Raw genomic sequence first — 21,482 nt, 5'->3', positions numbered from 1 at the left:
TGTACAACTTGGAGTAAATAATCTAAGTACAAGTGCATCATTCCTTTTTTATGGAGTTTTAAAATAGTAATTCTAAAAATCAACAATGGGCAAATGAATCGGGTAGATAATCTTTTCTATTAATAAATCAACGCAAAATTTCTCTTTATAAAACTTTGACAATAAAAACTTTCCTTTGGTAGCAAATTTTGCTTTAATGGTGGTGATTTCGTGGATATTTTGTTCTTCTCCCTAACATATAAATTTCAGTTTAATTAACAAAAATAAACAAGGATGTCAACATCCGTAATTTATATAGTTTAGATATAATAGTGAATTATTTATTTCAATCTCAACAAGTCAAAAAGTTTTACAGTAAAATAGACTATAACCATCCCAGGTCCTCTTTAAAGCCTCTCTAAAATTGTTAACTAATAGGTTTCTGGATTAATGAGATCCTAACGGACTAACCAAAAAGCATATTGCAATAAAATGACCACATACCTGATAAATAAGATCTAATTCTTCTTGTGCTTTGGATGTGTAACCTTCACATGTTTCCAGCAATTCTTCAGTTTTCATTACAGGTACTAACTCACCTAATCACAGGATAATGGGATAAAGAGGGGTTAATAAGGGTTAATATAAGGGTTGGGTTGATATCCGGCAAATTCCAATATCCGGCATGATACCGGATATTGAAACTATCCGGATACCAGATATCCGGTTATCCATCCGGTAATTTGCAGAATATCCGGTATCCGGCCCAACCCTAGTTGATAATATAAGATTGTTGTTATATTAAGAACTAGTGGCTTCGCCCCTAGCCTCTAGGGGCTTTGCCCCAAGAGGTAAAATTACATCTTCTATTACTTACCCAGCAGAACGGATCACAAATTTTCGCACCTACCCAGCAGGAAAACATTTTGCGATTAAATTCGCGAAATTCGTAAAATTCGTAAATTTCGTAAATTTCGTAAAATTCGTAAAATTCATAAATTTCGTAAAATTCGTAAAATTTGTAAAAAAAAAAAAAAAAAAATGGGGGGGGGATTTTTTTGGTTTTTGGGGGAGTTGGGGGTGTCCCACCCCCCAAGAAAATAGCTTAAAACCACCGCAGGACCAATAGGTACATTCCCTGAAGAGTAGAGCCCATTCGGTTCAGCGGTTATCGAGATCTTAAGCTTCAGACGGACAGACGGACAGACATCGTTCTACTTTGTATTATAGATAATTTAAGTAAAAAGTCAAACAAAAAATGCTGGTAGTAATGAGTCAAATGTTTTGGTCAAATCTAAAGCGCATTAATTTAAAAGTAACTCATAATTACAGTAAAAAAAAACTAAATATTTCTTAATCCTTTATTCAATGAGATCCTTACCTATTTCTTGAACTCTTTGACTTTTTTTAATTCCCTTAAAACCATAGAAAACTATAGATTTGTGTTTGCTATTATCATATTAAAATTTTTTAAATCCTTAAAAGGATGTATTAGATTGAAATTTTAAGGCTTTAAGAATGTCATTGGATCTTGTATGTATTTCACATTGATTTGTCTCTGTAAAATTTAAACCTAGGATAGATATCTTTTATATATCAGGGATCTAAAGGGATAAGACAATAGCAGATAAAATAAAATATCATATATCACCATTGATGATACACAAAATTATACCTTTTGTAGATTACAATTAGTGGTTGAAACGTTCAGAAACTTATATTAATGAACCAATTAATTAAAATTCAATAAAAGTACCCCCTAAGTTGTTAAGCCAACTAATGAGAAAACGTTATTATAAAACTTTAGGGCCAAACAGCCCAATGTCCCCTCCCTTTCTATTATATATAGTTATCTATGCCTGCCTCGTGCCAGCGGCCGGTTTCATCCTGCAGGTTCTCTGGAGCATTTGGGGTGTAATGTGATTCATAAAAACTACTGGGCAATAACTTAACAATAACTAGATAGGAATAACCCAGAATATTGTCTTCTATATAATTAGTTGTTCCCATCCCACTCGACATTACAGTGTTTACTTTATATTGAAAAAGTTTGGAATCATTTTTCAAATTTCTCCATCTGTTTTGCTTAGTTACGGTGATAAAAACCTGAAATTTTGTGAGATGTTATAGCCGGCAAAATACGTCTAAAAACTGGTCATCATCCATTATCCTTGCAGATGAAGGCGTTATCCTCTTGCGAGCGCCCGCGGCTAGGCAGGCTAGGGGGCGATCGCTGCGGCTAGGCAGGCCAGGGAGCCGAGCGCCGCGGCCAGGTTTCATAGTTCTGTCGGGGAGGGGGATACTCAAATTTTCAAAATTGAAGAAATCCTAATACCCATGTGAAAATCTGAAATTGTTGTGAATTGGAAAGAAAAAAATTAGGATGGAATTAGACATGAAAGTCGATATGGAAGGGGGGGGGGGGGGGCCTTCTAAGTGCCAGAAGCTCGTAAACTGTGATCAAAATGGACTAAATATTGAGCTAGAATTTGTTTTCCTATCAACAGACACAAGAGGTATTACTTGAGTAGTTTTTTTTATCTGGGACAAATTATAACATCTAACTTTTCCTGTGGTATTTTGAAGAACGGATTTCTAGGTGGCTTCACTATCTTAATTTTACCATATGATGGTGTACTCAAATTTTCCAAGTCTTCTACAAATCAGGGGTATATATTTTACTTTACAGATTGTGAAATACACTACGGTAATGTTTCCACTTTTTTTTACAAGCACTGAATACTTTTAGCAATTACCATGAATATTAGGTTTTTAATGTTTTAAAATTTCAATGTTTTTTTTTTTAATTTTTGAACAAATATAAAAATCTTTGATTTTATTTTTAAGAATCTTCGACTTACGTCAATCTTTTTTCAATGTTTTCCAAGTGTTGCACTCTTAATATTTGGTTTTTTGTTCAAGTCACCACAATACCTATCTATGTTGCGTTCAAGTCTCTACGATACCTATCTATGTTGCGTTGAAATCTCTCTGCGTAAAAAATTCGATTTTTTTTGTGATTTCTCTTGGAAGGTTGGTGGCACCCTCTCCCAAAATAGATATAATCCTTCCCGGTACCTATGAGAAGGTACCTTGTTAAGGAGAGCCAGATCGGATCAGCGGTTAGCGAGATCATTCGGTACAAACAAACAGACAGACAAACACGCATCTTGTTACTTTATTATAAGGATTATTAGTTTTTCTTTACTCATTGCCGATTACCTACCTCTCCCCCCTCCCCATTGACACCACTTGTATTCGCCCCTCTTTTAAGGTAGTGGCGGAAATAAAAAGAAAATATACACCCCTCCATTTAATAAATAATTTTTATAATTGATATCACCAAGATCATTATAATCTTCTTTATCGTCTTCATTATCAACCATGGTAAGGTAATCCTCATAAGTCATTTCAGCATCATTTTCCCCATATCCGGCCATTTCTTCCTCTTCATTATTATTTTGCCAAGACGACATTTCTCCCGCCATTTTTATTTTTATTAGATATTAAACAATATGTAACATTTTTTACCTATCTGAAATTTTGTTGTGTAAATTTTTTCTATAATAATAACAAAACAAGTGAGGTATTTCAATTAGGAATGTTAAAAGGTGTTTAAAAGAAATTTGTGATTAAGTAACAATTTCAGAAAATGATTAAAATCCTTAATTACAAGAAACAATTTAATGAATTATATTAAGTAATTGAAAGTGGCATTCATTTCAGATCAATAAATCTCTTGGAAAAAATATTTACAAATATACATATGTACATATTTAATCTCCATTATACCTACCTACCTTTAAAATTGAGGAAATTTCGTTTTTATCAAATTTTCACCTTCTTCTAGTAATTTCAATTTCTGTTTTGATTGTGAAATTATCTGAAAATATGTTGAAAATGTAAATTGGAAAAATAATACCTACCTACAAATAATGTAAAAAGGATAATTTTGTGCATATGTAGCCAAAAAAATAAAGAAAGCATTACTTTGAGAAAAAAAACATATTGAGTTTTACAACAAAAATAATACTTTTTAAGTGACAGAAGTCACATTACAGAATAAAACAGGAGTGTATATTCTACACAAGATAAGGTAATTTTTTTCCCCTGCAGCAGTATTTTTAAATATTTTTTCCTCCTATTTTTTTCCAGCAAGAAAAGGAAAATGGAGAAAAAAATTTCAGAACTCTTTATTTTATTCATATTAACCACACTCCCATATTTTCTTTATTTTCTCCATGCAGGGGAGTAAATGGAAAAAAATGTTTCAGTTCTCTTAATTTTTTCATTTTCCCCCCCTCCCCAACAACATATTTTTTATTTTTTTTTACCCTCCTTTAGCAAGGTCATATTTGCAGAATATACACCCCTGCAATAAAATGAGAGATAATATATATTTTACCTCAATAACTAACTTCTTTCTTTCATGAATTTTATTTAATTCTTCTTCAACTTGTAATAACTCTTGGTAATTCTTATCAAATTCAATATCTTCCACAGATTTATTTACTTTGGGAGTTAGAGCATCATGTTCAATTGTATTATCAGGCAAAGGTTTTCCAAAAAGCGGTTCAGAATTTTTAAAAGGACTTTCTTGATATTTATTTGGAGATTTTTTATGAATAGGTTTTATATGTTTTGTTCGGCTTTTAGATCTTACAGAAATAGGTTCATTGGTGCAAGGCAGAGATTTTGATGGATAGGCAGTATTTGATGTGTTTAAGACATTGTTTTGGTTAGTTCTTTTTTTCTTTTTTCTATTAGATTCTCCAAAACCTTTTTCTGCCTAATAAATAAGATTATTATTATAAACTATAAACAAGAACAGTTTATTCTATAAGTAATGAAAGGATGACTAAGTAAAAATGTAAATAAATATATATATATTACCAATTTTCGTTTTCTAGCTGCCTCTTCTAGTTGTTTCTGTTTTTCTATATTTTCTTTTTTCTTTATTTCTTTTTGTACTCTTCTTTCCTCAATTAATCTTTTATTTTCCTCCTTCTTTTTTAATTTTTCCTCTTTCATCATTCTTCCTTTTTTCATCAACTAAAATAATGAACGCATTTTATGATAAAAGTGTTAAATATTTTTTTTACATAAGAAATAGCCTAAATACCAAAATTCGAAATTAAATTTTTATTCATTTCAGGGGTGTATTTTCTGCAAGGTATCCCCTGCTAAAGTGAGAAGGAAAAAATGAGAAATATGTAGGGGCTTGAAAAAAAAGGGAAAAGCTAAATAATAAATTGAACCATATTTGTAATGTATCTAATCAAATAAAGAATAAAAAATATGTGAAAAGGCAAAAAAAATTTGAGCTCTGAAAACAATTTTCCCTATCCTTGGGTAAACAAAAATAAAAAAATATGTGGGAAGGGCACAAAAAATAAATAATATAATGAATATTGGAAACAATTTTCCCCCTTGTTCTGAGGAAAAAACTAGGGGGGAATGAAATATTTTGCAACAAGGGAAAAAATAAATTTATTGCAGAATATACACACCCGGGGTGTATATTCTGCACAAGATTTATTTTTTTTCCCCTGCTACAAAATTTTTTATTTTTCTTCCCCCCTTAGTTTTTTCTCAACAAGTAGGGGGAAAATGGAAAAATATTTAAAGAACTCTATATTTTATTTATTTTATCCCTCCTACCACACATTCTTAAAAGTTTTTTTCACCAAGGAGGGGGGGAAATGGAAAAAATGTTTTCAGTTTTCTTAATTTTTACATTTTTTTCCCCTCCAACCACTTATTTTTTATTTCCCCCCCCCCCCCTGAGCAGGGGATCCCATGTAGAATATACACCCCTAAAGTAGCGCACATCCACAAGTACCTCTTCGTGTTTCTGTCTTCTCCTCTCAATTTCTTGCTGCTTCATTTCTTTCTTAAATTTAAAATCTTCATGTTTGTCTCGGTGTATTTTCGCATATTCTTCCGCAAAAAACTCTTTGCCAATAAAAGTTGGCGGTGTCCCAATCTAAATACGTATTATTGCAATTGTTGCTTCCTAATTTTTAAATACCAGCGGCTACGACCCAAGAGAACTTTTACTTAGGTACTAAAAGAAAAGGTTTTTTTGAGGGGGTATTTTTTCTAGGGTCAGAGATTTCTTGGGAGGATGATGGTTAAAAGTTAGAACCCTTTCCAAGACCTATGAGAAGCTTAACTATAAAGAAGAAATACATCGGTTCAGTTTTTTCTCTTGGGCAAGTTAAAATACCCTCCCCCAAAATATATTAGAAAATGACAGGGAAATATATCATCAAGCTTTCCATTAAAGTAAAATCCATATATTTTGGTACAAACGGACTAACAGGACATTATTTTGAGGTGGATTCTTTTTGGAAAAAAATTAGGGTCGCTGCATCGCTGGTGAGGCAAAATTGTTTTAGTGAAAAATCCTCTAATATCACATAAAATCTACAAAAAATTAAATAAAAACATAGAAGGGTTATTAACATACGATTTTTGTAGATTTTTTTAATGTGATTTTGAAGAATTTTTCACAACAAAAAAACAATATTGTCTCTTTAGCGATGTAGCAACCCAAATTTTTCGTATGAATCCACCTCTGTTTTAAATTATGCTGAAAATAATTTTTCTACTTACCCAAATGGATCTCAACACAGAGAGCGTGCACAGAATTCTGTCCTTAGCTCCCATAACTTCATCAACGGACAATAGCTTCACTCCACCAATTACGTCACCATTATTTACAATACAGCCTTAAAACATATACTTGTGTAACTAATAGAGTAGCTTTGCTATTAAGTATCAAGAATATAAGAGTATATCAAGATAAAGATTAATCTTAGATGGCACAAATGATTAAAGATGTAAGTAAACTAGGGATAAAAAAGATTTTAAAAGAAATTTTTTTGAAAATAAAGGTTAAAAACAGCTGGCTAATACCAACAACGAAATGAATTCTAAAAAACAATCACGAAACCCATACGTCATTTTCTGCTGACGTTGAAGGGCAAGACTTAACGGCCTTTTTATCTGCCCCCCAAATATTAATTTAGATTTATTTTGCTTGTTGGCTATACCTCATTCCTGGTTAAAAGAAACACCATACATGAAATGAAATAGACAAACGTAAACACGAACCAACCATTTATAAATCTAGGCTTTTAAAAATGTACCTTCTTCATCATATGGAATAACAATAACTCTGACACAGTCATTATCTTCTTTAAATGGTGAAACAAGCTTGGTTATCGCTAGCAATCTGGAACAAATAACGTTGTAAACAGGGGTGTGTATATTCTGCAAAATATTTCATTCCCGCCCCCCCCCCCCCTCCCTAGATTTTCCCCCAAGGATGCTGAAAAAATCTTTTCAGTTTTCTCTATTATTCATTTTTCTTTCTCCCACATATTTTTCTTGTTTTTCCCTCCAAGGAGGGGTAAAAATGTTTTCAAGACTGTTTATTTTTCATTTTTTGCCTATAAAAGCCACCAAAATTTAAAATCCCTGTCACAATATCCACGTATTTTATATTTATTTTTGCAGAGTAGCATCGCTACTTCTGCGGATTAAATCTTACCTACCTTTCATTGGTTGACACAACTTCATAAATATCATTGTAAGACACAGGTACAATTGTTCCATCTGTTCAAATTAAAATCTTTGTAACACAAAGCTCTCTTCGATTATCTCTGTTTTTTAACATGTGAATAACATTAACAGTAAACTATAAGGTTGACTATCATAATTGTTGTGTACTTTAATGTTAAAGGTTTTAATTATTTAGTATTTTATATTCTATCCCCCTAATATTTTAGTGCCTTTTGATTTGAACATTTTTTACACCCCTAATTAAGAATGTATTCATTATTATTTGGATCTTACACCAGATTGCCATGCACTCTACTAAAGTGAAACTTGTAGCAAGCTAAAATAAGCCCCCCATCCACTTCCTTTACCAAATCATCTCCATTCCTACTGGATAAACGTACTGATCAATAAAGAATTAGCAACCAAAATTGACGACAATTTTTCCCCTGTCATAATATTAACGTATATTCTATATCCATTTCATTATTATTATTACGGTCTTGTTTTACCACTCAACTTCATAAATCTATGGAGCTTATCAGTTCTACAAAAATCTATTCCTTTTAGAGCAAACTTTGCTTTCAAAATGGCGATACCATTAATTTCTTGTCTCTTGTCCTGAAATTAAAAAGGCGAATAGACATTTTAGCAGCTTTAGCAAAGGCAAGGGATGCAAGTGATGAATACCACCAACAACCAAGCATGTTAGAAATGTCCTATCTACAGTGTGTGTTTTTTTTTATGAGAACTTTTTTGAAAGCAATTTTACCCCACTTATAGTTATCAGAATTTAATGATTAATGGCTTATTTTCTCCGTTTTTTAATGCAATTTATGGAACATTAAAAAATATTTCAGTTTTTAATTAAAATGTACAGTAAAATGTAAAATTCAAAACTTAGGTGTCAACATCTAAAAATGGTTTTAGCGCATTTTTCTTATGTTCAAATCTTCTACCCTTTGCAAGAAAAAAAATTGGATTTTCAGTAGTCGACTTTGGGGGGCCAGTACTCCCTCCCTGATTGAGATATGACCTTCAAACTTTGATACATTCTAGTACATGTCCCCAATAGTATCTGTATACATTATTAGCTCTAGATCTCAACTTTGAAGCGTTTTGTAGCCATTCTTGCAAAAGGTAGAAGATTTGAACATAAGAAAAATGCGCTAAAACCATTTTTAGATGTTGACACCTAAGTTTTGAATTTTACATTTTATTGTACTTTTTAACAAGAACTGTAATATTTTTTTAATGTTCTATTAATTGCATTAAAAAACGAAGAAAATATGCCATTAATCATTAAATTCTGATAACTATAAGTGGGGTAAAATTGCTTTCAAAAAAGTTCTCATAAAAAAAAAACACTGTATTTAAAACTTTGAATGATGATTCCTGAAACAATTCAGAAAGCGTAGCAACTTTACAGTCGTTACTAGAAAGTCCTTACGTCCATTTAAAACATGCTAAATATTTTTGTATGATATAATTACCCTTTTCATCTGATTTTTGAAACAATGGTTTCTAGAACATGGTACAATATAGCTTTTATATAATCAATGGTAAAATGTAAATACGCACCTAAACAGTAAACTGCATTAGAGCAATTTTGCAACAAATCACTATACAATTTTGTTTCGATTAATAAATTAATGCAAGCGTTAATGTTCGATTGTCCCACCGTTTTAAGCTTCGCCTTTATGGATGTTAACATAAAAAGAAAATTTAGAACCTGAAAAACCAGATTTAGCTCTGGATAAGCACCACCACCATCCTTGACTTGTTGAGGATGTATTGGCACATACTGCCCGGGTCCAGCTTTCCTACTTGTCTGTCTATGCATATGGAAAAGTCCATCTTCTTGGCATATATGCTTGCGATCCTGGCAAATTTGGGATAACTAGATAAAGCCAGGGAGGGGACACTGGTACTCCAAGTTTTTTAACTAACAACATTATCTAATTTGTTGACTAAAAAACTTTGGGTACTTCTTTTATTCAATTTTAAGGGGGGGGGGGGAAGTTTTGACACTTTCGCTTACTCCGTGATTATTGGGCTAGGTATTAAAGTTAGACTATAGGTTATTTGGGATAAAAGTTTACTTTTGGTTAGTACTTCACGGATTTTAAATCATTTTTTGGATAACCCCACCCCCTAGCCCCCCGGGGCTCAAAATCCCCCTAAAAATGAACCTAACCTTAATTTTCTCAGGAACCATTTGACCAAAAGAGATGATTTCTTAAACTTAAGCTTTTATGCTTATAAACTAACTTCTGATTTAGAAGACACCCCCCTGCAACCAACCCCTAGCCCTCCGGGGCTCAAAAAAACCCTAAAAATGAACCTAACCTTAACTTTCTCAGGAACCATTTGACCAACAGAGATGATTTCTTAAACTTAAGCTTTTATGCTTATAAACCAACTTCTAGTTTAGAAGTCACCCCCCTGCCTCCAACCCCTAGCCCTTCGGGGCTCAAAAAAACCCTAAAAATGAACCTAACCTTAATTTTCTCAGGAACTATTTGACCAACAGAGATGATTTCTTAAACTTAAGCTTTTATGCTTATAAACTAACTTCTAGTTTAGAAGTCAGCCCCCTGCCACCAACCCCTAGTCCTCCGGGGCTCAAAAAAACTCTAAAAATGAACCTAACCTTAATTTTCTCAGCAACCATTTGACCAACAGAGATGATTTCTTAAACTTAAGCTTTTATGCTTATAAACTAACTTCTAGTTTAGAAGTCACCCCCCTGCTGCCAACCCCTAGCCCTCCGGGGCTCAAAAAAACTCTAAAAATGAACCTAACCTTAATTTTTCTCAGGAACCATTTGACCAACAGAGATGATTTCTTAAACTTAAGCTTTTATGCTTATAAACTAACTTCTAGTTTAGAAGTCACCCCCCTGCCGCCAACCCCTAGCCCTCCGGGGCTCAAAAAAAACCCTAAAAATGAACCTAACCTTAATTTTCTCAGAAACCATTTGACCAACAGAGATGATTTCTTAAACTTAAGCTTTTATGCTTATAAACTAACTTCTAGTTTACAAGTCAGCCCCCTGCCACCAACCCCTAGCCCCCCGGGGCTCAAAAAACCCTAAAAATGAACCTAACCTTAATTTAAATTTCTTATTTGTAGAGTTAGAGGTACACTTATTAGACCAAATATGCATCTTTTTGGATGTTATTGACATATCTCCATATCGGGCACATTTTATACCCTCCGTGCGCCCGTTGTTTTTGGATTTAAAAACCTCTTTCAAGTTTCACAGGGTTTTATATTGGCCTAGTAACGCTTGCCAATGTCTACTAATGTGAAATTCCAAAATCGACCCACACTAAGTAAGTTGTATTTTTTAACAAATAATTTAATCTGCAAGGTATTTTTTTCAGAGTTCTAAAATGGCGACAATATTGCTCACTGGAAATAAGTAGCTATCATATAGGATAACTTTAAATTTTTTATACCTTGATTTACTTGTTATACATATTTTTTATTTCTATTTAGTAACCTTTCATCTTAATTCAAACATTACACATAAGGATTTTTACCTGTTGAGCAGGCCCCTGGAGCCTGTCGGGAACACATATTGAAGCCGTAAACAATAAATTTGACTATATTATTTACTTTAACCTTATTCTATTTAAATACCTTTCCTCTAAATTCCAAACTAACCATTTTAGATATTCACCTGAACCTGGAGGCCGATTCTAATTTTTTCAGCAGATATGTCAATAACATCCAAAAAGAAGCATATTTGGTTTAATAAGTGTACCTCTAACTCTTTAAATAAGAAATTTTAATTTTCACCTGTCGAGAGTGGACCTTGAGGCCTGCAGCACCTGAACCTGGAGGCCGATTCTAATTTTTTCAGGAGAAATGTCAATAACATCCAAAAAGATGCATATTTGGTTTAATAAGTGTACCTCTAAACCTTCAAATAAGAAATTGAAATTTTTACCTGTCTCCTGAGTGGACCTGGAGGCCTGCAGCACCTGAACCTGGAGGCCGATTATATTTTTGTTCAGCAGATATGTCAATAACTGCTGAAATTATGTCAATGTAAATAATAAAAGAAGCATATTTGGTTTAATAAGTGTACCTCTAAGTCTAAATCTTCAAATAAGAAATTTTAATTAAAGTTAGGTTCATTTTTGGTTTTTTTTGAGCCCCGGGGGGCAAGGGGTTGGCGGCAGGGGGGCTATTTCTAAACTTAAACTTAGTTCATAAGCATAAAAGCTTAAGTTTAAGAAATCATCTCTATTGGACAAATAGTTCCTGAGAAAATTAAGGTTAGGTTCATTTTTAGGGTTTTTTTGAGCCCCGGGGGGCTATGGGTTGGCGGCAAGGGGGTGACTTCTTAACTTAAACTCAATTTATAAGCATAAAAGCATAAGTTTAAGAAATCATCTCTGTTGGTCAAATGGTTCCTGAGAAAATTAAGGTTAGGTTCATTTTTAGGTTTTTTTGAGCCCCGGAGGGCAAGGGGTTGGCGGCAGGGGGGTGACTTCTAAACAAGAAGTTAGTTTATAAGCATAAAAGCTAAAGTTTAAGAAATCATCTCTGTTGGTCAAATGGTTCCTGAGAAAATTAAGGTTAGGTTCATTTTTAGAGTTTTTTGAGCCCCGGAGGGCTAGGGGTTGGTGGCAGGGGGGTGACTTCTAAATCAGAAGTTAGTTTATAAGCATAAAAGCTTAAGTTTAAGAAATCATCTCTGTTGGTCAAATGGTTGCTGAGAAAATTAAAGTTAGGTTCATTTTTAGGGTTTTTTTGAGCCCCGAAGGGCTAGGGGTTGGTGGCAGGGGGGTGACTTCTAAATCAGAAGTTAGTTTATAAGCATAAAAGCTTAAGTTTAAGAAATCATCTCTGTTGGTCAAATGGTTGCTGAGAAAATTAAGGTTAGGTTCATTTTTAGGGTTTTTTTTGAGCCCCGGAGGGCTAGGGGTTGGCGGCAGGGGGATGACTTCTAAACTAGAAATTAGTTTATAAGCATAAAAGCTTAAGTTTAAGAAATCATCTCTGTTGGTCAAATGGTTCCTGAGAAAATTAAGGTTAGGTTCATTTTTAGGGTTTTTTTGAGCCCCGGAGGGCTAGGGGTTGGTGGCAGGGGGGGTGACTTCTAAATCAGATGTTAGTTTATAAGCATAAAAGCTTAAGTTTAAGAAATCATCTCTTTTGGTCAAATGGTTCCTGAGAAAATTAAGGTTAGGTTCATTTTTAGGGGGATTTTGAGCCCCGGGGGGCTAGGGGGTGGGGTTATCCAAAAAATGATTTAAAATCCGTGAAGTACTAACCAAAAGTAAACTTTTATCCCAAATAACCTATAGTCTAACTTTAATACCTAGTCCAATAATCACGGAGTAAGCGAAAGTGTCAAAACTTCCCCCCCCCTTGGTTGGTTTTAAGCTACTCGTATCCAAACTTAACAACCAAAAATTTAATCTAAAGAAGGGGTAAACATTGGGAATCGAATGTATTAGGGTTGGGCCGGATAGTGAAAATGGTCCGGTAACCGGTAAATTACCGGATATCCGGCATTAGAAATCAGCCGGATATCAGGTTAGTTTCAATATCCGGTATATAAGGTCCCTGTATCTGTAAAAGTTGTATTGAAAGTTATCCATTTACTTTATTTTTTTTTTTATTTATATTTTTTGTCTATTTGATTGTGTTTACTGAACAATAATGACCAATTGTTGTTCTCTCTAACTGGGAAGCTATTTTTAGGACCTACAATTTTTTTTCTATATTCCTACTTATAGAGAAGCTACGCTACAAATAAAAACAATTTTAGTTAACCATTCCTTTGGATCAAAAGAAGAGGAATCAAAATGTACAGGAAGAACTTTGACAAACACATAAACATTTCGTTCCAGATTGTTTATATGTTTTGTCTCTCCTTCACCGATTAATGTTCTATTACTTTCCGTCAGCGTAATTTTATATTTCATAGCAGATAAATGTTTTTTTGCAAGAATCACCATAAAAATAACCTGAAAATATAAAAATGTTTAAGGATTTGTTTACTTAGGCAATTTTACTAAAACCATGAAATACAGTTCTTTTTCATGGTTTAGAACCGGTTTGTATTTAATTGGACCTTGCAGTTGAGCTTACGCACGATTAAAGCCTCTTCAGGGGTGTATATTTTACAAAATAGACCCTGCTAAGGGGGGTGGGGGGGGTATCCGGAATCCGCCCAATTTTTGGCCAATTTTGGAATCCGAATCCGTTTTTTAATATCGGATTCGGATTCTTAATTAGTAGGCTAAAATTAGCGTCTTGAGTTTTTTCTTTCAACTCCCCCTTTTTTGAAGGCAAAGATTATCATCATTATATGTAATATCTTTTAAAATCTGGTTCAATTCTCGGAAGTGAATAATAGAAAAAACCAAGAACATTAATTTTTAGGACATATGTAGCACTTAAAATTTTTAATTTAAAAAAAAACCTTTTAAAATATTGCTAGAATCCGGAATCCGAATCCGCGAGAATACGTCATTTTTTGGACGGATTCTTGTAAGAATCCGAATCCGGTCCAAAAGTTTGACGGATTGCCATCCCTAATTTAAACCACATTCAGTTGCAAAAAACCTTATGAAAAAAAGTAAAAAATTATGTTTTGGAAAGATTTACCAACTTAAATTAATCTCTCTCTCTCTTTAAAAAATTACCTACTACTTAGGACCTAGGTAGATTAAAATGATCGGAAGAACAGTTGGGATTAATTTACTCTGTAGTAAATTTTCTCATCCCACCCCATACCCCCCACTCCCCTTCTAAGCTAACCAATGCAATGGTAGGACCAGTTTATAAAAATCTTTCTTACTCAAAATAAAAATAACCTGGGGTACATCAAAATAAGGAAAAATTGCTTTGAAATGCAAATTTTTTTTAACTTTGGAACATTTTTCAGGTGATTCAAGGTCATCAGAACTAATGTCGTCCAGATTCAAATTTTTGGAACATTTTTCCGTTGATTCAAGGTCATCAGAACCAATGTCGTCCATATCTACATTTTTGGAACATTTTTCAGTTGATTCAAGGTCATCAGAACTAATATCGTCCAGATCTACATTTTCAGACATTTTTAATCTTTAAAAAATATTTTCTGCTAATTTAACAGGTACAATTTTAATGAACAAATTAATATTTTTTACATTGATATCAATTCACAGAACAAAATACATTTAATTTTAAACTTAAAAATCAAAGAGTTATGATTTAATCAAGGTGAAATATTTCATTTTCCAGTAGATAATAATGTTCAAGTGTTGATTTATTTTTGCAGTTAACAATTTTATGTTAAATAGTAAATCAAAAAGGCTCTACATTAGAAGGAACTATTTTTGATTACTTAGTAGAATGATCAAAGACAAAATAAGTTTTATTAATTTTAATGGAGAAACTCTAGAGGAAATTGAAATAACATGAAAAGATGTCAGTTAAAGACTCAAAAATATCATAGAATATAAAATATTTCTTCTTGGCTCGCCCCCAGCCTAAGAGGGTTGGGGTATGAAAAATAACTTAAAAACATCTTTCAAGATTCCCCTAAAAGAGAAGCCATTTCAGAGAACTTTGGCTTCAAACTTACACTAATATTTGTCATAATTTGTTTATACAGGGTGTTTTTTTTTAATGGAGCAAAAGTATTGCTTAATATAACCCACTTGACATTGACAGAAATTAATAATCTATATCTTAATTTCTTCATTGTGTTGGGGAGTTTTGTATAAGAAAAAAGTACTTGTCGATTTTTGACAAATTATGCCTTAAAAACCGGTTTTTCCAAAGTACCTATTTTTGGAAGATTTTTGGATCATGACCATTTTAAAGAGTATGCAAAAATGCATACTTTTTAAAATTCAAATTGCGCGGCTTGTATTAATAGTAGAAAAATGTTATGCATAACGTTAAAATCGTCATAAACTCTAGTTTTTGGGTGTTTAACAACTAATCATGTGCTACGTATAATTTAGGAGCTACGTTGTAAAATGTCCCAACTTACTTAAAACTTTTCAACCTTTCTCACATTTTCCAACGTAGCTTCTAAACTACAAATAGCATGAATATGATACATATATTTCCAACAACTAGAGTTTATGACAATTCTAACGGTATGCGTAACATTTTTCTACTGTTACCACAAGCCGCACAATTTGATTTTAAAAAAATGTGTGCATTTTTGCATACTCTTGAAATCGGTCATGATCCAAAAATCTTCCAAAAATAGCAACTTTGGAAAAACTGGTTTTTAAGGCATAATTTGTTGAAAATCGCTAAATATATTTGTCTTATACAAAACTCCCCAACCCAATGAAAAAATTAAGATATAGATTATTAATTTCTGTCAATGGCAAGTGGGTTATATTAAGCAATACTTTTGTTCCATTAAAAAAAAACACCCTGTATTATTGTCTTTCTTGTTCTTATTATATCTATTAATCCAGAAGAGGAAATGCCAGATAAATTAATATACTACAATATTTTCAATTTCGTCCTTAATTAACATGGCGGAAGCATTTTCTTATTTTGAATTGTGATATCTCTGTTCTTTTTGCTGCTTTGATTTGAGTAGGGCTGCTTCCCTAGCTTCCAGGGCGATTACCTCGTTTTCCATATTCAATATATGCTGAAATATAATATATCAATGTAATGAGCTAAAAATAATGGATATTTTTTTCATATTTTCGCTATAGGTGAAGGTGCGACAAATAAAAAAGAAAAAAAAACAAACCAATATAGAAAAAGTATTTATAGGTAAGATAGGTAAGAGTTTTTGTATTCAAAATTCCATTAGATTTCAAAATAGTGTCTTTTTTACAACGGTAAAAAAAATTAATTCAAAAAGTCTATACCTGTTTTATTTCATTCTTTGTAAGCTTGACTCTTGCTAATTCTTCATCTATGTCCATATTATAACCTCCATTGAACCTGTTTGGTCCTCGAAAATTTCCTGGTGGACCTAGCAAGGAGCTACCATTTAGATATAGATAGGGGTAGGACTAGGTGTCAGGTTCGAGTCTAGGCTACCTTACGAATACGCAGTATACTAGAGACGTTAATAATGATTTGCCTCTTCCAGGGAAAAGGGAATGTGATTCTGACAAACAATTCTAAATGAAAGTTTCCCCCACAACCCCCTTTCCTTGTTTCTCCTCATCTTGCCCACTTCCCTCAGGTTACATAAAAGTTTTAGGCCAACTCTACGCAAAACAAAATATTTAATTTTCAGGAATATCAAATGGAATTAATTTGCCAAATGGAATTAATTTGCCGAATAGAATATTAACATTCACTCCAATAATTCAAGAACTGCCTTCCTTTTTTTCACCCCCCCCCCTCCCCTTTCCCCAAATACGTAATTTTGTTACCCACCTTCCGCTTAGGTTACTAAAATATAGAAAATGGACATAATCGTCCTTATCTATAACACAGAGTAGAACGATGTCTGTCTGTTTGTTTGTAGCGAAGGATCTCGCTAACCGCTGAACCGATCGGGTTCTCCTTTACAAGGTAGCTTCTCATAGGTCCCGAAAGGTTTATAACTATTTCCTTGGGGGGTGGGATACCCCAAACCCCCCAAAAAATTAAAAATACCCCCCAAAAATTTTTTTCTTTTCAAAACTAAAATTAAAATAGTGGAGTCGACTACCCCCACCCCCTCATAAAAAAATCCCCCCCCCCCCAAAGAAATTTTTTTTAGATTTATTTTCTAAAATCTTAATTACGAAAAATTGGTTTGATCAAACCTCTTGGGGCAAAGCCCCTAGAGGCTAGGGGCGAAGCCGCTAGTAAGATTATAAAACATTACCTGGCATAAAACCTGGCCTGCTTGGTCCTGGTCCTGGAAATGGTACGGGTCCTGGTCCTGGAAATCGTACGGGTCCTGGTCCTGGAAATGGTACGGGTCCAGGATTATAATTATTGTCCCTAGAAATCGTTGATAACTATATGGGTAAAGTGTCAAATCCCTATCATAAAGTAAAAGGATGTTTGTTTGTCTATTTGTTTATACCGAAGGATCTCGCTAACCGCTGGGCCGATCGGGTTCTCCCTAACAGGGTAGCTTCTCATAGGTCCAGGGATGGCTTATAACAATTTTGGGGGAGGGTACTACAACCCTCCCAAGAGAAATCGCCACTAGAAAAAACTCCCCCCCCCCCAATAAAAAAATCTAAATTAAAATTTTGTGATTCTACTCCCCACCTCTACTTGAGGCCTCTAGGGGCGTATCCGCTAGCAGCTTTATAAAAAATAAAATAATAAAACAGATGCATGAAGAATAATAAAAATATGAACTATAAAAAAGAAACATAATATTCCTTAAATAAATACTTCAGCCAATTAATTACATTTGAAATCGCCGAAAATTAAATATTTTGTTGGAGTAAAGTTGGAGTAATACTTTTTTTGGAGTAACTATAGGGAAGTGGATAAGAAGGGGGGAAAGAAAAAGGGAAGGCGGTCGAGGGGAAATTTTCACATAAAATTGTTTGTCAGAATCACGATCCCTTTTCCCTGACTTAATCTAGGTAACTTTAGCCCATAGAGTTTCCTTGCCTTTTTGTTTTATATTCTGTTTGCTGTAATTCCGCCTTTTCCTGTTCCCTTTTTCTCTTTCGACGCAATTCTTCTCTATATTTCTTTCCAGTAGGTAGACCTGCGAAAAAAAAAACAGATAAAATTGACGACATATTCCCTGTCATACGTAAGAATAATGACCAACGGAAAACAATGATAGTATATAGATGTATCATGTCAGTCGCGTTTTCTTAGGGTTTTAAGAGTAAATATTGATATCCCATAATACAAAATAGTAAGCTTTTTTGTCCTTAGCGAAGAATCTCGCTAACCGCTCAACCGTTATGGTCCTCCTTCACAGTTAAGTTACTTATTGGTACTGATATGGTTTTAATCCATTTCTTTATAAATAAGTCTGGTATGGTTTTAGGCTACTTTAGCTGCGCTTCCATAACCCTTCAAATATAGAGCCCCTAGATAATAGGGGCGCAGCTGCTAGTAGGATATAAAAACAGTTATCAGATTTTTAGTATATTCAATAATTCTTAACTTATATGTTAAGTTATTAAGTTTTAATGGATGTGTGTATATCTATTTATCACTAGTATAGTGGCTGCACCCCTAGCATCCAGCAGTCAGATATTAAAAAAATAGTCCAAAACCATCCTAAGAATATAAGGGGGGGGGTTTAATGCAACCATCTCGTAATCAGTGAGCAAATGGCACTTAGAATTCGAATTTCCATCTATAATTTTGCATGAGTAATCCTTGGTAGGTCTATTTTCCCTAAATCGAACAAAAAGTTGGAAAAGTAACGGCTAACGGCTGGCGGCTCAGCTATTTTGCCATTTTTTTGATATTTATACTGCAAATTAGTCACGAAACCTCTCTCAACATAATACTCTTTACTACTCCAAAACGCTATCAAACGGTTCTAGACGGTAGCTGTTGGTACTAGAAGTTTTAAAATTGGTGATTGCTATCATTTAACATGAATTAAACCAAAAATATGTTTTAAAAAGTCGATTCCTACATAATTGATGATGGATTTACCCTAAAAATAGGCAAAAAAACGGCTGAACGGCTGAGCCGCTAGCCGTTACTTTTCCAACTTTTTGTTCGATTTAGGGAAAATAGTTCTACCAAGGATTACTCATGCAAAAGTTCAGATCGAAATTCGAATTCTAAGTGTCATTTGCTCACTGATTACGAGATGGTTGCATTAAACCCCCCCCCCCCCTTTGCAAAACCCAATCCGCAGACCCAAGTAAAGCATGGTAAACTCAAACGATTTTAGAATTATTGAAATCTAAAGTTTAAGACAAAAAAACTATATTTTATAAATTGCATTTACGACGGTTATTTTCTATTATTCAAGTTCGTTTATTAGAAAATACTGCCAGGGACGTCAGATCATGTTGAGGTAAAGGAATGTTTTGTTTACCCCCAATATTTCTGGAAGTACATTATATTACCCCCCCCCCCGCCCCCATTCAATTCCATATTTTCACACATGCCACCAAAAAACAAGCTTGGACGTCCTTAAATACTGCTCATACATTTAATTCAACAAAAGTAAATTGGAAGAAAACAAATAAAATACCTTGGGCTTTTTTCCAGGCGTTCAGTGCTTTTTCTTCTGCATCTCTTTTTCTAGAAATTGGTAAAAAGTAAATAAATCGACCATTTAATAAGACATTTGCTAATTATCTAGTTAAACCTCCTTATTTTAAAACAATCCGCAATGGCATAATCAAAACAGCCGAGCAACGTACGTACAGTCGAAAATTCGGCTGTGCCTTGAAAAATTAATTGATCCAATTTCCTAAATTTCAAATCAATTTCAAAATTTTTCTTTTTTGTATTTTTATTCTCGCTTTAATAAAAAAAAATATTTTTAGCGGATAAACCAATATAGGGAATAGGCGCTTTTTAAGTGTAACTGTTCTTAACGTTAATAAAAAAAGCCCCGTTGACTGTAATCTTACTACTATTCCCGACGAGCGAACATATTCTAATTATAGATCAGCTACGCTAAAATGCAGTCTATTTACTTAAAATCCTTGCCTATTTTCTTCTTTTTTCCTCTTTTGTTCCTCTGTCATATTGTTCCATTCCTCGTCCTGAATATTTGCAAAATCCTTTAATTTCCCTTTGGAATATGAGGACTTCCCCCTTATATTTTTGATCTTTAAGAGATGGGACAATTGACAGTAAATCGTTAACCTTCCTCCTTTTTGTCTATGCGTAAAAATATTGCCTTTTATAGCTTGTGTAATTGTGTAGTTGAGGAGGGGAGAGGGGGGTGTGGCGGGGGAGTGTTGGATAGTGGACTAAATAATTTCTGGCGGCCATACGAAAAATAATTTGCGTCATCCTTCCAACATTGCGTACGACCGCGAAAAACTGCATTTGATTACTCTTCATCGCTTTTTATTTCTAAGGACATAGCAGGAAGGGTTTGGGGAAATAGAAAAGTTATATAAATAAGGGGGGTGGGGGTTTTAATGCAACCATCTCGTAATCAGTGAGCAAATGACACTTAGAATTCGAATTTCGATCTGAACTTTTGCATGAGTAATCCTTGGTAGGTCTATTTTCCCTAAATTGAACAAAAAGTTGGAAAAGTAACGGCTAGCGGCTCAGCCGTTCAGCCGTTTTTTGCCTATTTTCAAGGTAAATCCATCATCAATTACGTAGGAATCGACTTTTTAAAACATATTTTTGGTTTAATTCATGTTAAATGATAGCAATAACCAATTTTAAAACTTCTAGTACCAACAGCTACCGTCTAGAACCGTTTGATAGCGTTTTGGAGTAGAAAAGAGTATTATGTTGAGAGAGGTTTCGTGACTAATTTGCAGTATAAATATCAAAAAAATGGCAAAATAGCTGAGCCGCCAGCCGTTATCCGTTACTTTTCCAACTTTTTGTTCGATTTAGGGAAAATAGACCTACCAAGGATTACTCATGCAAAATTATAGATGGAAATTCGAATTCTAAGTGCCATTTGCTCACTGATTACGAGATGGTTGCATTAAACCCCCCCCCCCCCCTAGGTAATTAAGATATTAGTTAAGATATACTAATTGAGGAACATATTTATTGTAACCTATCCCTCTTTTGATAACCCTTTTGATCAATTTGAAAAAATGGGGGATTATAAAGAGATGGGAGGGGATGGGGGTGTTAATGGCTATGTTATAGTTGCAAACAAGAGATTTTACTTTCCTTTTTTTTCTTTCTCTCCTCGGGGGTCATCTTTTCCCATGTCTCTTGTGGGACTGCGGATTGTTTGAAGTTCATTTTAGCTTCTTGTGATCTTGGTAACGGCAGGGACAATTAATTTATAATTTTAGGAAAGTTTCTGCTTGTGGACTTAATCCTTTAACCTCTAGATATCATTTAAAATT

The 21,482-nt window shown here is 33.7% G+C and overlaps 3 protein-coding genes across 3 annotated transcripts; all 3 read right to left on the bottom strand.

Moving 5' to 3' along the window:
- Positions 1 to 53: 53 nt before the first annotated feature.
- Positions 54 to 2,664, bottom strand: LOC145305749 (uncharacterized). Its single transcript, XM_080147526.1, has 5 exons — positions 2,553 to 2,664; positions 1,843 to 2,088; positions 1,361 to 1,394; positions 484 to 578; positions 54 to 231 (listed from the first exon to the last, which is right to left on the bottom strand). The coding sequence occupies exons 2-5, from the start codon at positions 1,999 to 2,001 to the stop codon at positions 73 to 75; spliced, it is 447 nt and encodes a 148-aa protein (XP_080003652.1). The 5' UTR covers positions 2,002 to 2,088; positions 2,553 to 2,664; the 3' UTR covers positions 54 to 72.
- Positions 2,665 to 3,513: 849 nt separating this feature from the next.
- LOC145305744 (uncharacterized) lies at positions 3,514 to 14,635 on the bottom strand. Its single transcript, XM_080147519.1, has 11 exons — positions 14,388 to 14,635; positions 13,349 to 13,535; positions 9,278 to 9,429; positions 8,111 to 8,166; positions 7,542 to 7,604; positions 7,134 to 7,219; positions 6,598 to 6,713; positions 5,822 to 5,965; positions 4,873 to 5,031; positions 4,385 to 4,768; positions 3,514 to 3,862 (listed from the first exon to the last, which is right to left on the bottom strand). Exons 1-11 carry the CDS (start codon positions 14,628 to 14,630, stop codon positions 3,782 to 3,784), a joined length of 1,671 nt encoding a protein of 556 aa, XP_080003645.1. The 5' UTR covers positions 14,631 to 14,635; the 3' UTR covers positions 3,514 to 3,781.
- On the bottom strand, positions 14,630 to 21,440 carry LOC145305747 (uncharacterized). The gene is made up of 8 exons (XM_080147524.1): positions 21,303 to 21,440; positions 20,137 to 20,194; positions 19,673 to 19,722; positions 18,109 to 18,208; positions 17,360 to 17,478; positions 16,404 to 16,510; positions 15,957 to 16,177; positions 14,630 to 15,166 (listed from the first exon to the last, which is right to left on the bottom strand). Exons 1-7 carry the CDS (start codon positions 21,373 to 21,375, stop codon positions 16,073 to 16,075), a joined length of 612 nt encoding a protein of 203 aa, XP_080003650.1. The 5' UTR covers positions 21,376 to 21,440; the 3' UTR covers positions 14,630 to 15,166; positions 15,957 to 16,072.
- Between the last annotated feature and the right edge of the window lie 42 nt (positions 21,441 to 21,482).

The sequence above is a fragment of the Acartia tonsa genome, chromosome 14 (assembly GCF_053477335.1).
Source record: "Acartia tonsa isolate MP-2025a chromosome 14, ASM5347733v1, whole genome shotgun sequence".
NCBI lineage: Eukaryota > Metazoa > Arthropoda > Copepoda > Calanoida > Acartiidae > Acartia > Acartia tonsa.
Note: the sequence above shows the minus strand (reverse complement) of the source record. Positions and strands in the feature narration are given on the sequence as shown.

What these genes read in the sequence shown, in the direction of transcription:
- LOC145305744 (XM_080147519.1), bottom strand. Translation starts at nt 14,630, where the DNA reads ATGTCTGAAAATGTAGATCTGGACGATATTAGTTCTGATGACCTTGAA. An exon ending in AGCTAAATCTGGTTTTTCAG is followed by an intron (nt 8,167 to 9,277) that starts GTTCTAAATTTT and finishes TTTTAATTTCAG; the next exon opens with GACAAGAGACAAGAAATTAA. An exon ending in TATTCCATATGATGAAGAAG is followed by an intron (nt 6,714 to 7,133) that starts GTACATTTTTAA and finishes ATATGTTTTAAG; the next exon opens with GCTGTATTGTAAATAATGGT.
- LOC145305749 (XM_080147526.1), bottom strand. Translation starts at nt 2,001, where the DNA reads ATGTCGAGTGGGATGGGAACAACTAATTATATAGAAGACAATATTCTG. An exon ending in AAACCGGCCGCTGGCACGAG is followed by an intron (nt 1,395 to 1,842) that starts GCAGGCATAGAT and finishes TATGGTTTTAAG; the next exon opens with GGAATTAAAAAAAGTCAAAG. An exon ending in TCAAAGAGTTCAAGAAATAG is followed by an intron (nt 579 to 1,360) that starts GTAAGGATCTCA and finishes TCCTGTGATTAG; the next exon opens with GTGAGTTAGTACCTGTAATG.
- LOC145305747 (XM_080147524.1), bottom strand. Translation starts at nt 21,375, where the DNA reads ATGAACTTCAAACAATCCGCAGTCCCACAAGAGACATGGGAAAAGATG. An exon ending in CGAGGAGAGAAAGAAAAAAA is followed by an intron (nt 20,195 to 21,302) that starts AGGAAAGTAAAA and finishes TTGCAAATATTC; the next exon opens with AGGACGAGGAATGGAACAAT. An exon ending in CAGGCCAGGTTTTATGCCAG is followed by an intron (nt 16,511 to 17,359) that starts GTAATGTTTTAT and finishes GCTCCTTGCTAG; the next exon opens with GTCCACCAGGAAATTTTCGA.